This window comes from Megalops cyprinoides, chromosome 9, assembly GCF_013368585.1.
Source record: "Megalops cyprinoides isolate fMegCyp1 chromosome 9, fMegCyp1.pri, whole genome shotgun sequence".
Taxonomy (NCBI): domain Eukaryota; kingdom Metazoa; phylum Chordata; class Actinopteri; order Elopiformes; family Megalopidae; genus Megalops; species Megalops cyprinoides.
Genome location: NC_050591.1, coordinates 3,641,270 through 3,659,642, shown reverse-complemented (window position 1 = coordinate 3,659,642; position 18,373 = coordinate 3,641,270). Strand labels below are relative to the sequence as shown.

At 44.5% G+C, this 18,373-nt stretch overlaps 1 protein-coding gene across 2 annotated transcripts in view; it reads right to left on the bottom strand.

The window, feature by feature from the left end:
• Positions 1-18,373, bottom strand: part of bcas3 (BCAS3 microtubule associated cell migration factor) — a 201,106-nt gene that overhangs the window by 8,203 nt on the left and 174,530 nt on the right. For both annotated transcript variants that reach the window (XM_036536602.1, XM_036536603.1), the window contains one exon: positions 5,608-5,775. In XM_036536602.1, the coding sequence (XP_036392495.1) occupies positions 5,608-5,775 (168 nt within the window). The remainder of the gene's footprint in view (positions 1-5,607; positions 5,776-18,373) is intronic.

The window sequence follows — 18,373 nt, the reverse complement described above, 5'->3', positions numbered from 1 at the left end:
CCAATTTAAACAGGCTGGCTTTGAACACAACTACATCATTAACCGGCTCGATGAAAACAATAAAGGTTTTTATAGGAGTCTTGGAATCTACCAAAGATAAATATATTTCTCCTGCCAGTCCAGTCAGACCTGGCGAAATGATTCACAGTTGTTTGTCAAATTGTAATTAAGCTAATAGGGGTGTCATTACATGGTTTCTGTGGGAATTTCATTCTTGCCACTTCCTGTACCAGGTATGAAGTCACACCTGACACCATCTCTATTACCAAAAAAGACTTCAATTCCAGTAGGACACTTTCCTGCCACTGTTGGCACAATATTTAACCAAAAATAATCCTCAACTTAAAGGGAATGCCACACCTCTGTGTACTGAACGCTAGTGCAGGTGTGCATCTGTTTAGGCTCGCCCTGGATGAGCCAGTCGCTTGCTGCAGCCTCCTGTTTCCTGCTACTAAACAGCAGTATCAGTTTCTATCTAGCAGTTTCCTGCTACTATCTTCTAGCGGTCTCAGTTCTGCTCCTAATCCTCCCTAACCCTCTGTGCTCATGTCTCTCCCCACCCTCCTTTACTCTCTCTGCCAGTTCTTTCCTTTCCTCTCTTTCATTTCTCTACTTCTTTCTCTGATCTTTGTAATTGTCTGCTCCTTTCTAGCTTATTCACTCTCTCGTCCTCAGGTTTTTAAATTGTACATGTGCACATAAATGCAAAATTAAACATCATAGAAACAGCAATGTTTTATTTCAAGATAACATCAGACGGCTGTGGAGCATTTCCAAAATCCACAGAGAGTCCGCTCACATCAATCAGAAAACCTACGCTCCAATAACAAACTACAGTCTGAGTAATTAACTCAATCATAAAGTCATTTTCAACATAATCTGACAATTTCATTAATAATTCTACTGACTGCTGTGGTAAACAGAGGCCATAAAGCTGAGAGAGGCTTACTGCTGCTATACAGGTCTAGGGTGTGGAGGACCAGTGTTTAACTACTTTAACCAGCTATGCGCAAGAGCAAATACACACACAGGCAGTGGATTCTGTATGCAGCAGCAATGAGTAAAAGTCTACTGGAGTTCAGTGGTAGTTGTTGGTCTGATCTTTGATCACATCTCTGTTAAATCACTCAGACTCAATTAGCTCAAGGAATAGGATTTTGTGTGTGTGTGGGGGTTTGTGAGAGAGCATACATTTATGTGTGGAGATGATGCCTGAGTGCATGTGTGAACGTATGTGTGTGTACACGTGTGTGTGTGTTGTTTATAAGCCATCACTGACATTGTCTGTGGCAAGGTGGGGGACAATGACATGAATGTGAGGGTTGTTGTACCACACTGCAAATAAGTGAACAGTGTACACGTGTCCTTCAGAAAGCACTCACACGTCCTGTCACAGCAGGCCAGTGCTTTACATTTAAAGGGAAAAATCCAATGCATTTCCCCATCAGAGTGCATGCAGCTGAGGCCAGTGGGCTTGTTCACAGGCTAGCCACCATCTGTAAGCACAGCGTAGCAGCGCTCACAAGATTCAGTTCTGCAAAGTGACCTGCTGGAGTGGATGCTGAGAGAGAGGCAGACCTGCTGGAATGTAGATGCCGGGTGTTAGACCTGCTGGAGTGTAGATGCCGGGTGTTAGACCTGCTAGAGTGTAAATGCTGGGTGTTAGACATGCTAGAGTGTAGATGCGAGGTGTTAGACCTACTGGAGTGGGGATGCTGGGAGAGGATGGAGGTGGAGATAACAACTTTTATGCTGAAATCTGGAGTACCAGGATAAAGCTGTCATATTCTGGGAAGTGAAATAACCATAGCCAGGAGGTTGCAGCTTCCATCCCTGTGTGGGGCTGTGCTGTTGTACACTTGAGCAGTGTGTTTATGCTGAATTACTTCAGTTGATATCCAGATATATAAATGGACGCAAAGCATCATTGGAAGACACATCTGTTAAGGGATTAAATAAAGATTAAAAATAAAATCAATAAAGACCTTGCCTGTTGCCATAAACATTAAGAGAATACGTCCGTCTGTGTTTCTACACATGAAGTTGTGTATCTGAAAGCTGTACAGTAATGTGGGAGCAGAGTGTGCCCCCTGACTCCAATAGCCTCATTATTGAGGCGAACAGTGTGTGTGAGTGTGTGTGAGAGAGTATGAGTGTGCAAGTGATTGTGTGTGAGTGTGTGTGAGTATTTTTGCGTATGTGTGTGTGATTGTGTATGTGTGAGTATGTGAGCATGTGGAACTATGAGTGGATAATCGCTTGTGTGTGTATGCATAAGTGTGTATGTGTGGGTGAGTGTGTATTTGTGTGTGTGTGTGTGTGTGTGTGCATGCTCACACTTGTGTGTGTGTGTTAGCCTTCTCCTCCTTCCTGCTTTAAATGGAATTTATGTTGGGTTAGCACCAATAAGAAAAATCCAATTTGCAACATTATGTCACTGAGGCAGATCTAATTACAGCCTGGCAACATTGCAGTAGTCAGTGCAAGGGCCCCTCCCTCTTTCTGTCTCTTCTCTCTCTCATCCTAATCGCTCCTTTCTTTTTCTCTCCTCCTCTTTCTGTTCTGTCTCCCTCTTTTCCTATTCACCCTGCGACAGGGGCCAGAGAAATGACAGCCATTAAAATGAAGACTCTAGCAGCAGGGATTGCTACATATGCTATACAGCATGAAAAACAAAAACTTGACTCAGACTACAATAGAGTGAGTGAAGTCTTTCATAATCCATAATCCGCTTCCCTTTCCTTCATTACCAGAAACACATATATGTGATGCGTACATCTCCTAAAACAATCCCCCCTACAACAACTGTTGCTGCTGTGTGTTCCAGTTCCCTGTCTCTACCAGCTATCGATCACTGTCTTATCCTCCAAGCTCCCCAGTCAGGAAAGGGTTAAGTGTGTGTTTAATGGCAAGCCTGAGGGTAAGAGCCGACCGTAATGTGATCAGTGTTGTATTTTGTGTTACATTAGGCTGTATAAATGGACGTACAAGCGCAGACTGCAAGTGTCCGGGAGTCCGACTTAATCTAATGATGCAAAAATAGAGACAGAACCAATTAGGAAGAGGCCCAGCTCAGTGCTGCTGTAGGGTCTGCAAATGAATAGGCCCAAATCAAATTACTGCCTAATAGACGCTCTACAAGAGCGGCCAGTCGATGCTAAACCTATTAGGGCCTTGTGACCTCCTTGCCCCAAACGGCAGCGTCCAGAATCCAAACTACCATCTTCCCAGTAAAATCAAAGAAACTCTTGTTCTCTTAAGTAAAGGATGAATGTGTGGGAGCTTCCTAAATGGGTTAAACATTTGGACTGTCAGAATGGACATTTCCCCTTTTGGTTCCAGTACAAATGACCTCATTTGTTCTTTTAAGAAAGCCTCTGAAATGTCCATGCAAGAAACCACTTTAACAAACCCAAAGGATTTAAGAGTTCCACTGATCCTCTCACAGGCAGAGAGAGGGAGAGCTTACATAAATATGAGCAGCTGATTGATCTAGGTGACAGGCACATTAGTTAAGTAAATGGAGGAAATAGGGTTTATTGCTCTAACTCCTTTCACAAAGCCGAGTTAGGCCTCTTACAGACTGAAGGAGCTGTAAATTAGTGCAACTAAACAGGGCTAACTGAGAGTCACAGGCCCTTGGCTCTGGAGGGCCCAGGCATGGTAAAAGGCATGCAGGGTCGCTTTCTCTGAACCCTGACCTCTACAATCCCATATAACACACATGAACTGGGCCACAGACATACATACAAACACACCCGCACAGGTACACAGACACATATTAACACACACAAACCGGTACACAGACACATACATATACACGTGCAGGTACACAAACACATACATACACACACACAAACAGGTACACAGACACATACATACACACACGTGCATGTCCAGCTACATAGACACATACATACACACGCACAGATGCACAGGTACACAGATACATACAGTACATACACGCACACAAGCAGGTACACAGACACACATACACACACACAAGCAGGTACACAGACACATACACATACATACACACACACACACACACACACACACACGTACACAGACACATACATACACACACGCACAGGTACACAGACACATATGTACAGTACCAGTCAAAAGTTTGGACACACCTGATTAAGATAATGGGAAACATGCATTCAAAGACATTTTTATGTAAAGAATTACAGTTAAATGCTTGGACATTGTTTTGTAGACAAATATAAATTGTGAAAATATTGTATGAATTTCTTTAAAAAACATTTTAATTAAAAAAGACATTTTTGGCTATTGTAAAGAAATTAAAAAAGAATGGCGTGTCCAAATTTTTGACTGGTACTATACATGTTACTCATCACCTCTCAATAGCAGGATAGCATTAACTTATTAATCTCATTAACCTCATTATACACTTATTATTGCTTAAATCAGAAATTGACAGATAACCAATACTAAACTGACTATACACAAAAGGCTGATTTTGTTGGATATACAGTACCAGTCAAAAGTTTGGACATGCCTTTCGTTCTTTATTTTACTATTTTAATATAATAGTAAAGTCATCAAAGACATCAAAACTATGAAATAACGCAAGTGGAGTTATACCGTGACCAAAAAAGTATTAAACAAATGAAAACTCTTATATTTTAGATTTTTCAAAATAGCCAAAAATGTATTTTTATACATTAAAATATTTTTTGTAGAGAAATTCATGCATAGTTAAATATAAATTGTGAAAATAATGCCTAAGAAACAAATTTCAAGCCCCCCATCTTCTTAATCAGGTGTGTCCAAACTTTTGACTGGTACTGTACATACACACACACGTGCAGGAACACACACACACACACACACACACACACACACACACACACACACACACACACACACACACGTGTGCACAAGTGCACCCTGTATAGTAAACACTTGCCACTTCCTGTGGTTTTATGATCAGAGTCAGAGAGTCCTCGTAAGTGTGCTTTAATGATCTTACTGTGCTTCAGATATGAGATGTATTAATACAGTTCAGAAGTCCCACTCCTGGCTTTGGGCTCCAGTCGCAATGTGGCACACAGTACAGAGCAACAGTACGTTTCCCAGTGAGGGGTGGTCACCTGCCCGTGCCTCCCAGCACCCCGGGAGCCAGGCACAGGCCATTAAAACATCAGCCACATCAGCTACGCTAACAACCTGCTGGAAGATGTATGCAGGCTTTAACAGTCACCATAGGAATGTTCTCTCTGGCTGTGGTAATGAGCCCTCAGCGCTATTAGTGTACGAGGCCAATGGGTGCCATTTCCACAGCTCTCCAGTTGGAAGCAAAAACCATCCCACAACATCTGCCTCTGTCACTCTAGAGCTGTATTTATACAATACATTCGTTACTGAATGCAGTAATGACAGATCCAGTGGGTTTAACAGATCAACGTTAGGGTATCAAAACTTTTCTTTACTGCCACACATAGATGAATGCGTCTGTCTGTGAACAGCACAACTGAAAAGGATATTTGGTGGACTTGGATGAAACCAGTTCAACTAACTGCCTGTGGGACAAGGAAGAAATGCTGTGCTGAGGCCAGATGGAGAGCACCTGTCACTCACCTGTCCCGGTGCCCACGATATCCCTGCTGGGAGACTCGGACATGGCATCAGCCAGACGCTCCCGCAGCCCCTCCTCTGTGGCGTCCATGCAGGTCAGGTGACGCAGACCAAAGCTGTCGGGCCAGCTGCCGCACACCTCCAGCAGAGTCACACTGCGGTCAAACGTCCCTGCAGAATAAGGGGTGGGGCAAGAGCACGTCAGTCCGGTGCATGGCTCTCCTTCCGTCTGCCTGTCTCTCCCCACCCTTCTCTATTCCTTTCTGTGTGTCCATCTCTCCCTCTCCCTCTTCTTTCTTTCTTGCTTTTTCTTGCTCTCTCTCTTCCTTTCAGACAGTCTCCCCCGGCCCGCTCTCTCCCTGCCATCTGTCTGTCTCTTACTCTCTCTCTTCCTTTTGACCTGCTCTCTCCCTCTCTCCTCCTTTCTCTCTCCTTGTCTTTCTTCCTTCCCATCTCTCCTACTCTCTTCCTTTCTATCTCTCCCACTCTTTACCTTTCTGTTTGTTTGTCTCTCTCTTTCTATTTACCTGTCATGTTCTAAATGCTTTATTGGCATTAATCCCAAGACAGTAAATACTTTCAAAATACTTTCACGGATTTGTGGAAGAATACAATATATAATTATACAATGAAATGTACAGCATTTAGGCTGGTGCCTTTTGGTGGCTGCATCAGTGGTCACTGTCCTCCAGACTATGAAAGACTCCTACTCTATGACTCTGGTCCACCATCTCTATCTCTCACTCTCAATTCATTTTTTTCACTCTGGTGTTCTTTATTGGTATAACTATTTACAGTATGGTATTACCAAAGCAACAATGATTCAACAAACAATTCTCCCTCTCTCTCCTCCTCCTCTCCTCTCTGTCTCTGTCCCTCCCTCCCTCTCTCATCCCCCCCCCCTGCAGATACCTGTTGCTTGACGTACAGCAGTGTTATCTGGGGTCTGCACAGAGACCTTTGATCAGCGCTTGATGTGCGCAGCTCTGCGCAGTGTCAGACACACACTGGCGCACTGACAGCGGTTAATACCTGGCGCGGGCGGCGGGCGGCAGAACACTGATAGCAGCGTGCCCGCCTTCCTGCTATCTCCTGCTAAACACTCCAGTGGCCAGACTCACAGACAGCAGATAACTTTACACCACTTTACAAAAGCTGTTTGTGTGCCTCTGTCCCCCAGACTTCAAAGGACCTCCCAGTTCTCCAGCCACCTACCACCTTCCACCCTTCAAAGCAAGAGCTGTCGAGTGTGTATGCGTATATGCGGGTGAGTGCGTAAGTATCTGTGAGAGTGCTTGTGCAGATGAGTGTGTGTCTGTGCATCCAAATGAATGTGTGTGTGTGTGTGTGTGTAGTGACGTGTGTATGCAGGTGCACTCTTCCCCTCTCTCCATGGCTCTGACCTGGTGGGTGATCTCCAGGGATTCCTGTACTGATCTATTAAACCATCAGCCCACATTAACACAAAGGCAGCTCTCTAATGGCAGACACTTCCTCTCCACTTCCTCATCGAGGAATCATCCTGTCTGTGACCTCCTAGCCTGCTTCAGCTGGGTATGACCCAGCTGATTATGGGTGTGACCAGAGAGCAGAGTAATGGAGCAGTGGGTGGAGTAATATCCTAGAGGGGCAGAGTGATAAAACAGTGGGTGGAGTGATATCCTAGAGGGGGTGGAGTGATAGAGGAGGGGATGGAGTGATAGAGGGATATTTTGAAGGTGGGGTCAGAAGGTCGTCTTCCTCCAGCTGAGCGTACTGTGGCCCAAATCCCCCATTCCTCACACCTGTCAGCATTGTGAAGAGCTCCACTCAGACTAATGCTGGGAGCCCCCTCCATGTGCTGGCCATGGAGTCTGGAGCACAGCCAGAGAGCCTTAACGGTGATGTGAGAATGTTAGTGCTGGTGGAAACGCTGAGGGGACTGACTCCTTCGCAAAGCCTCTTCTTTCCAGTGCTTGCTGCTTCCTTTACTTCAGACATTTTACCCTCCTCCCCTTCTCTCTATCCATTCATCTAGAGAGGTGTGCTACTCATTACACAAGAATGATGTCAGGAACCCCCAGCAGACAACTCATATGCAGCAATCAGCAATTCACTGTTCATTGATTCAGCTATCAGCGATCAGTAAATCAGCAGTTCAGATATCAACAGTTCAGCCATCAGTCTCTCATTTTTGAAGCTTCTCCACCTTCCAGAGAGGGGCTATCAAGTGTAAGCTGCTCTTGATGTGTTGCAGTGTAAATCTTTATTATTAGACACTATTCAATTTTTAACAGGCTTGTTAATAACCTCTCTAACTGGCTACTGTGTGACATTTCTTGTGGTTGTCTTGTGGATGGCTGGATCTGGTCAGCACTGTTTCCGATGTGCTTTCCTTCAGTAATGCAGGTTGTGTGTGTTTGGAAGCATCGGCCCACATCACCACCACCCCTCTCCGTGTGCAGGTCCACCTGGCTCCACCGCAGTGGGCTGGGGGTGTGTGGGAGAGATGGGAGCTACTTAGTGAGTTTGCTCTCATCCCCAGCCTTTCAGGCTGCATGTTTTGTTGGTTTTAAGTGTATACCAGCGTTGTGATAAAAGCAAAGGACAAACAGCATGATGAAAGCAAACAGCAGGCGGGCCAGTCACTGCCAGAGCAGGGAGCGGATATGAGAGTGTGCAGGTGCTCTGCATTAAACCACAGCACCAGCTCCAGAGCACCACCTTACTCCCAAACTGCAGTCCTCCCAGCCAGCCCCTGCCCCTCCCCAGAGACCATCAGTATCCCACAACCACACATACAGCAAAGTGACGGGAGCGGTGACCCCCAAAATGCCCAAAATATGTGAACAAATGGTTCACACATGTATGTCATATAATGTGAAGTCAATGAATGAAAAAAATGCTTACTTCAGGAGAACACCACTAGTTTGTCTACCCCCAACCCCCATCTTTCTCCAGTCTATTTACTGCAGTACTGCTTCACACTGGGGTCTCTTTAAGGGGTACTGCTTCATGTTGGGGTCTCTTTAAGGGGGTACTGCTTCATATTGGGATGTATTTACGGCAGTACTGCTTTGTGTCGGGGTCTCTTTATGGCGGTACTGCTTTGTGTTGAGGTATCTTTAAGGGGGTGCTGTTTCATGCTGGGCTTTCTGTAAGGGCATTGCTGCTTGGTGTTGGGGTCTCTTTAAGGTCAATATTGCTTCATGTTAGGGTCTCTGATGTGCTGCACTGGGCTGCTGTCGAAGAGATTAGGATAAGCCCAACACAGCAGACCCTTCAGCTGAGGTCTGTGTGCTTCTCAGTAAACCCTGCTGTCAGGGTGCCTAATTGCTTTCGGAGAAAGATGTATTACAGTGTAACTTAATGGAGAAACGACCTGTTTATGCTAAGATGTTAATGTGATTTGCAGTTTCCTCACGCTGTTAATGTTTCTGACAGACTGGGCCGTTGGCTCAGCCCCCACTGCACATCGCAGCAAATGTGGACCAATCAACAGCTGCAGACATCGACCAATCAACAGCTGCAGGCACAGAACAATCAACAGCCACATGCTTACTCCTCATTTTAAACAAATTCATAATCATCTGACATGAATGATGAGATACTCAGTTTCAAGTGCTCTAAAAGGGTATTTTTTCTCATTTTAAAGAGAAATATTTCAAACACTGTATTTCAGAAAACAAAATCAGGAAAAATGAAAGTAGAATAAAATTTGACAAAAAAATGACAATGGTAAGTAAATAATGAGAACAAAAATTATGACGATTATCTAGAAATAATCTTGTAAGAGGAAATATTTGTATAAAAATCTAACTTTTCCACTGTAATTTACTTGAGGGAACTGGTTTCTGTGCGTTTCCAGTGTGTAGAGAGCTGGTGTCAGTGTGTCTTCAGTGTGTAGGGAGCTGGTGTCAGTACGTCTTCAGTAGTGAGGGTGGGTGTGTGAGACTCTAGGGTTCCTGTCATTGTGTTAATGGGCTGGGGAAGCATTAATGTGCTAGGTTTCAGGGGTAACTCCACCCACAGCTAGGCCTCTCTGACTCCAGTCTATAGGGGTTAATGACCTTTAACCCCAATTCCTTCTGCTCTGATTTAGAGGCCTAACACGGCTTACCAGACTGTTTCCCAGAGAACAGCACATTTGCACACAACACTCTACTGCCCAACAGCAGGCCACAGAATACACGACACTTAAACAAAACCCACTACAGACTACTCTCCACCTAAACACAGCCTACTACACGCTACACTACACCTAACCAGCCCACCGGACTACACTACACCTAATGACAGCCCACTACAGACTATTCTCCACCTAAAAACAGCCCACTACACAAACCACACCACCTAATGACAGCCCACTACAGACTACTCTCCACCTAAACACAACCCACTACACACTACACTACAACTAAACACAACACACTACAAACTACACTATACCTAAACAAAACACACTGCAGAGAACATTACTCCAACATATAAAACAAAACAACACAGGCACAGCAGATACATTGGTCCACTGTGAAGGCCAGTACAGCTCCAAGATCAAAGTTTGCCAGCAGCAGTATTGTTTCAATAGCAGTGCAGGTTGTCATAAAGTATATCTGTAGTGATTCCAGGGCAGATCCATGAGCACTGGACCCCCAGCAGTGAGGGGACAGGAGTCACTCCAAACTGGGTGCCCCCCCCAGCCCTCTCTCAGAGCGCTCATTGGGTCCTTATTTACTGGCTGTTTACCCCTCTGCAGGTCTGCACAGCTCTCACTGATCCCTGGGAAGGCAGCCAACACAAACACAAACTCCCTGAGCCTGGTGTTTACTGCACAGGCACACGCCAAACACATATCTGCGCAGTATTTACACATTCCCCAGCAGCAGAGACACAGAGGAGCAAGCAGCTCACAGCACGAAGGCTCCTTCGTGACAGGGAGACAAAAGCTTTGCTCTCCCTGTCAGGACAGGAAACCTGCAGCACTAAAAACGGACTATGTTTGTTATGAAATATACTTTGGCAAAACACAGGTCACCTTTGCCACACCACTACATCAAGACGAACTTAGCATGAGAGAGGCATGACAGAGGCACTGAGATGGTGATGGTGGTTCCTGTATGGGGACTCCAACTGGTGGACAGACATCAGGAGCACCTCCACCAACCTACACACAGGGCCCAAACCCTGTCCTGTGGTGGTATTCATCAGCGCACTGACTCCAGTCGCAGAGCTACAACACACGCCCGACCCTGCCCTCTAAAGCCATGCCAAGGTTGGGGGGTGGGGGGGATGGTCACGTTACACTGGCTCAGTAGGGGAATGGTAATATTTTAAGTGCAGGTCATTGCGCAAGTGTTTGTGTCAAAAATCACAATCCATTCACAAGGACATTTAACTAAATGCTAAGCTAAATTTTTTCAGTAGTCATGAAGATGGTATGTCTGATGAGCTACTTGGATGATATAACTGATGATACAGCTGCAGGTGAACATGCCAGACATAGTCACTTTGAATGACAAGTATAAGGAAATGAATATAATTGAGATGCTTGGTTAATATGATTGGTATATGGAACAAGTTTCTGTTTCAACTCTGGGAAAGTATCAACCTCTGGTAGACAACAGCTGGACTCAGATATGATGGACACTTATTAACAGCAATTTCTGGTGGTTTAAGCCATGTGCTCAGGGTTGTAGTGTGTAGACTGTGGAGGTATGCCTAAGAGACACTATTCTGTGTCAGCACTGACTGGAAGCCTGTTCATATGAAAGAGATGCTTCTCTGTGTAATGCATCATTAATTATGGAACAAGTGCTTGCGTAACTCAAACTGACAGCTTGTAGATATCCAATGTTTGAATCTTTTTGTAACTTGTATGTTGTATGTTTTGTTGTGTATTCAAATAAAATATTCATGTATGTGTGTGTGTGTGTGTGTGTGTGTGTGGGCACTCTGTGTTAGACCACTCTCGACATCACAATTATTCTTTACACACTCTGTAACTAAGGCCTTTCTGTTTTGATTCCCCCCTTAAAGAGCGATGGCTGAAAAAGCACATCAAGTGAGAGTGAAAAACATGGTGAAGCTCTAATGATAGGCCTCATTTACAAAAGCATATTGCACATAATTGCTTACAAACGTTCCCCGTGCTGAGTGCAGAGTTCAGAGAGAGGTTCTGGAGAGGAGGGCCTTTTATCAAACACCAATGTTCTGAGCTGCAGCTCTGACCTGAACCGGGCCTGCCACAGGTCTGAGGATGTCTTACAGGACTCACATCAGAGGACACTCTTGCAAAGAGACGCTAGAGATCAAGCAGATTTTTGCCCCTGAAATCCTGTAAAATCCCATTTGATAATGAGGAAATGCTGCCTAATGTGTCTGTAATCCCAGTGGTTTTTGGGTTACTATGGCACAGCGAGAGGAATTTTGGTTCCACTGCCAAGAAAACTACAATTATATTTTTCCTATTTCGCCAAGAATAAACATTCTTAAGTAGAATTAATCTGGTTTTAGAAAAACACAGTCGCTAAGTGGCGTGTGCAGGGGGAGGGGGGTGAGGGGCTGTTGAGTGGTTAGACAGCCTTATCTTCCAGCAGAACATCTGATATTATTGTAGTCAAATCCAGTGCTCCACCTGGGAATCCACTGGTTCTCTCTCTCTGCCTCAAAAAGCTGCTTATTCAACCCAGGCACCCACAGGCTAGAGCAGTGCTGCAGATCCAAGCAAGGGACAGGGCATGGGAGGGCTCATCATACTGCCGTGGTTTCTGGGGAAAATGAACAGGAACCAGCTGCCCAGTCAAGTCTCAGAGAAGACTCTGAGTAGTGCCCACTGACACACACTTCACCAACGGGCTATGAAGCCTCAGTGACTCACCCTGGCCACTGTGGAGCTTACAGGGTTATTTTAGCCTCCCACACCACAATGGCCCCACAATGGATTCTGTATTACAGAGTAGAGGCTTGATATTGTATAGCAAAGATTAGAGGCTGGATATTGTAATACACAGACTAGAGGCTGGATACTGTAGCACAGCGTAGAGGATGGATATTGTATAGCACAGAGTAGAGGCTGGATATTATATAGCACAGACTAGAGGCTGGATACTATAGCACAGAACAGAGGCTGGACATTGTATAGCACAGAGTAGAGGCTGGACATTGTATAGTACAGTGTAGAAGATAGATATTGTGTAGCACAGACTAGAGGCTGGATACTGTAGCACAGAGTAGGACTGTCTGCAGGCACTGACTGGATTGGCTTTGACATGGTACTTGCTCATATGATAGGCACTGATGCTGGCTGCTATCTACCATAAGAGAGGACCACAAAAGTAAAGGGTGGGAAGGAGGTGGGGTGTGCTGTCAAGTTCACAAAAAGTTTAAAAAAAAAAAAAAAGAAACAGTGAGCAGTAATCTGTGCCGTGACATCTGGGCCTGTAATGAGCTGGCCTCTTTCAACGGCTGCCAAGGCAAACAGGCTAATGAGAAACCCCTTTCAGTGGCCCATCGATCTGCCATGCCCACGGCAAGGTAAACACCACAGGGCTGAAGGCCCAAATCCGGTACTGCATCCTCTCTACTGTCATACCCTCTCACAAACAAACACACCTGTCACCCTCCCCACACACACACACACACACACACATACACACCTCTCTCTCTCTTTCTCTCTCTCTCTCACACACACACTCACACACACACAACACACACCTCTCTCTCTCTCACACACACACACACCCTTCACAACACACACATATACCCACCAAACACATGTATACCCACAAACCTCTCACACAAACACCCTCTAAGTACACATCCACACACCCCCCCCTCTCTCTCACACACACACACACCTCTCAGACCCTGACCCCCCCCCACCATGTGTGGAAGGCATTCAGCATTGAGCAAGTGTGTGTCAGCTCATATATGGGTCATTACAATTGCCCTCTGTTTTAATCTGAGAAAAATTTAACTTCATATAGCTCATTTTCATTCATCACTCTCATGAATCATCCTGAGTGCTGCAAGTAAGACACTTTTTCTGCATGAGGACAGACGATTATTTATGAAAACCAGTCACCTTGTAACAATGTTTCCCTCAACATACAAATTCCTCTGTTACTGACTGTTTGCTTTATGAAGTCTCAAGACACATTTATAAAATATGAGGAAATGTGAGACACTGTGATTTCTCTCTGATTTGAAACATAAGTGCCTCCAATCAACCACAAAGGAAACATCAGCTGGTGTGCTTTATCTCTTGGCAATGTACTGAAATCAGACTGAACCAGAGCTGTGTTTTGAGAAGTGAAACCTAAACATAATGCTCAGATAAAGAAATTTCACTTTGAGAAAAAGAGGAGACAAATTAACCTTCATATTATGTTACATTCTCAATTTTTCCAGGACAGTTTTAAGATTTAAGGTTTTCAGCCAGACAAAAAAACATGGAACATAACAAACAATTAAAAGGAAAATAGCTTTTGGAAGCAGCAGACATTTCAAAAGAGCAGGATGAAAAGTAACAAAGTGGTTCCATATGGGGTGGGACGTGGAATGGAGAGGAACATCACTCAGTTACTGGAAAGCTGTGACGTGGGCCCTGTCTTTGAAACCTTCTTTCACACGTGATCACAGGTCATCAATTATCTGAGGAGAAGGTACCTGTCGGGTCTAGAAGCCAACTGATCAGGTAATGCTGCTGTTCTGCCTTCTCTCTGGTTTGAATTCTAGCTCTAGAGGTTTGTGTTTGGGATATGGTGCCAGGTTTTTCCACTTGGATTTGGATTTGGTAGGTGGATGGAGGCTAAGAGGTTGGACATCCCAACATGGGTGGGCTCTCAGGTTGATTCATGTTTTATTTCTCACCAGTAAGACCAACGCTATAGTGATGTCACTTCCTTGGGATGGTTTGTATCTCCTTCTCCTTCTGTCTCCCACTGTACAGGTATGAAACCTGAAAATGCTTGACTGACTGTTCTAGCTTGATGAAACTGAAACTACCTTGTACAATTGGCTAGTTGCATAAGGAGACGTTGTGTGAGCATAAGCATATCTGGTTTCCGACACCGGTCAGTTAGTAGATAACAAAATGACTTTCTACACACGATGTCTTCAAGATCTTCCAAAGATAACAATCAATGATGTTCACCGCATCATTCAAGCTGCGACATCAGCACCAAGGAGTAAGCGAGAGAAGAGCTTCAAGATGTACGTCTCCAGTTACATCGATAATTACGAAGGTAACTTACTAGCTTAGTAGCTACCTAACGTAAACAGCCACAGAGGATTAGCTATCTTGCTAACCAGCAAAATAACTTTGCTAACGTTGGATAATTTGACAAAAATTTTTACTAGTATGACCCAGTTTTAAGTGTGTTGATGATAACGTGATATTGTCCCCAGTATCAAATAAAGATCAACGAACAGGGAGAGTGAGCATCCGAGCTACCTGCCATAGGTCTATGAGGAAACATGAGAAACCTCATAACCTCAGAGTAGGAAGACAGTTCAGTTGTTCGTCAGTTCCAAGCCAGTTCTGTTCCAGTTATTTTCTGGGGATTTGATGTGGCTAGGATGGATTCTGTAACTCTATAACATTAACGTATGAAGTAGGTAACATAAATGTTAGCCTTGTCGGTAGCATTCAGATATTTAGCCTTCATGAAAACCCCAGACACTGGTTGTGGCAGCTGTTGTTCTTTGCTGTATGTTGAGTTTCATATATCTGCATGCTGTTCAGCATTCACTATATTTGAACGTAGGTTTGAGCAAATTAAGACACTAACGTTATAGACTACAGACTTACGTATTTTAATTTAATTGAATTTAATTTAATTTTAATTTAATAACATAAAATTAAAAAAAAAAAAAAACATTTAATAATATTCCAAAAACAGAACAGAAATGATCTATTTTTGTTCTCTTTTTGTGATGACATTGATAACTTGATAAGGTTAAGCCTACTACCATGATTACTCAAAACAATCTGATCAGCTTTCTCATTTCGCTTTTTCTGTGTAATATTGTGTTAGTGTTGGCTATATGTTTGTAACATGACCACACCTTTTTCTTTTTTTTTAAGATTGCCCTTGAGGACTCCTCCCTGTGCAGATGAGTGTTCATGTGCGTAGATTGTATTTCATAGATGATCTGGCAACTTGGGTAACGTCAGACAAACATACAAAATTTATGGATCCGTGTATGACGATTATTCATAATAAAGTTTACCATGCAAATTGCGGGAGTTTGTGTTTATTTTTCATACAAAGTGGGATGTAATGTCAGCCCTATGTTGGAGACAACGCAGAAATTTGCCGATTTCAAAACCGGATTACTCGACAACGCACAGAGAAACAACTAGTATCATCAGAATTTTTCTCGCCAACACTTCATCACACAGACAAGCAACTAGCATTGTTAGCGATGAATACTTCGTGAGCAATTCAACCGAGAAGAATGGATGTGAATTTAGACGCAGGCTGCGTCTGTCGGGCTTTAGGGTTTAAAAGACATTTTTTATTGACAATTGCAAGTGACAAATACTTTTTAAAAGATTTTTCGGACCCCCGAGACCCCACTATTTCGCATCCTGCTCTACGGATCTGAGCCACTGAGCCAGTACCTCAGGATCAATTGGAAACCGAGCTAAGCTAATCTCCGAGTTGTACCTCGACAAATTAGCACATTGAGGCACACAATAATTTAGAGACGTTTTCTTCTCTTGCCGTTGATATGTTAATTGTTTCTCCTTAATGTTAAAAACACTCATTGTCGCTATTGCTATCCAAGTCATCTCGCAATTATCCTCACAACCACTACAACTGGAAACAGTAATGCATACCACGCAGAGCCCGGAAGTTGAGAGACGCCATCTTGTGCACCGGCTCAATAACACTGTGAAGGTATTCAACTCAATTCATTTTTATTTGTATAGTGCTTTTTACAACACAAGTTGTCACAAAGCAGCTTTACATTGTTCCCAGGTCTGAGACCCCCTGAGAGCAAGCCTAAGGCAACAGTGGCAAGGAAAAACTCTCTATCAGGTATTCATTATATAACTTTAGTAAGGTTTAGTCTAATGGAGAGACAAATTGTTATAGAATTACACACCATCTATATTTGTACTCCGACCCTACACACACACACACACACAGAAATTTCAAACAAACCACCAGGAGGAAATGTGTAAGTGTATGTGCACATGCACACATGTGGAAAGCACTCATTCATGCATTGAGCACGTGTGTATGTCAGCTCATATATGGGTCTCTCTCTTTCTCTCTCTCTCTCTCTCTCACACACACACACACACACACACACACACACACACAAACACAGGTGTGATCAGTAGGTGAAGCACTTATTTTTGCCACAGTATTATGTGGCTTCTCCTTTATGGCAGTATGTTTTTGTCATATTGAGCCCAGATCAGTGATGCATGTTTTTGTGCAGACAGTAGCCTACATCAGAGCCAGGCTTAATGAATGAGTGTGTTCTTGCCTGTGCTGTCCCCTGTTCTTCAGAGTCCAGGGTCAAACGGAGCCACAGGACAGAGTAGTGGCCAGTCAGCCAGCCCACACATGCCCAATTTTTCCGCTGTGGAAATCCCTGCCCTGCCGTTGGCCTGTTAGGCTCGCTGCCCCACAATGCTATTGCCACAGCAACGTTCATCACTGCGTGATGAGCACGCTTTCTCAACGCGTGTGCCACTACATGACGAAGCACGCTTTCTCCCTGCCCGTTTTTGACTTCTGCAGCAAAACATAGCTCCATCTGAGCTCCACTACAGAGCCCCCCCAAAATATCTTGCAAAAATGGGACACTGACGCAAAACTGCAAAGCAAACTTCACTGCCCTCAGATCCTCAAACAAAATTCCACACTGCCAGTGTACCATTTCCCTGTCAGAGATATACAGCAAAGACGCATTCTGACCAAGTACAGGCTCAGTGTCCACAGCCTGACAACAGGGATAGGCCAACATAAAAAAAGAGATGAGCACCCAAAAGATGAGCCGCTATATGGTGTAACTGTGAGACAGGTGAGCTGGAAACAGAGTACACTCCTACACTATAATTTAACAACACAGTGCATATAAATGTCGCGTGTCCTCAAAGAGGTAGAGCTGGGGGGGAGAGCAAATAGACACCAAGCTCTCCTGAGACAGCATGGTATCCTCCTGCCTGGTCACCCGTGGTGGGGAGACAGGAAAACAGCCAGGGAAACAGGACACAAGCTCTCGCTTTTTGTGGGTGGGGGAGAGAGACGTCATCGATCGCTCAGAAAGAGTGAAGATTATGAACCCCAAATCCCTCCTACGCGCATAGCCTAGTCACCTCACACCCCCTGTGCACCGCGTCCACTCCCTGCCAGCCGGTATTTTTAGCCCAAGTGTAGTTCGAGCAGTTAAATCTGGGGATTAGTTGGCCAGCCCAGGCCAGGCCTGGGTGGATGACGATGTACTGTGTTCCTCTGCACCACTGCTAGGAGAGAGAGAGGGAGGGAGAGATAGGTACAGAGAAGGAGAGAGAGAGAGATAGAGAGAGGGAGAGAAAATTGTGAAGGAGAGGGAAAGAGACAGAAAGAGAGGGATTGGGGGAGAGTGATATGCAGAGGAAGAGAGAGCAGAACTGAGTAATGTGAGATAACCAAACCCAGATGGGGCCCCGAGTGTCGGTGTGGAAGTGATGAAAAAGAGCAGGCCCACCACGAGCGCCCCCGGGACACCCACCAAAAACACACATCAAAGACTGCAGGCCTGTCCCTGAGCCATGATGGGAAACACC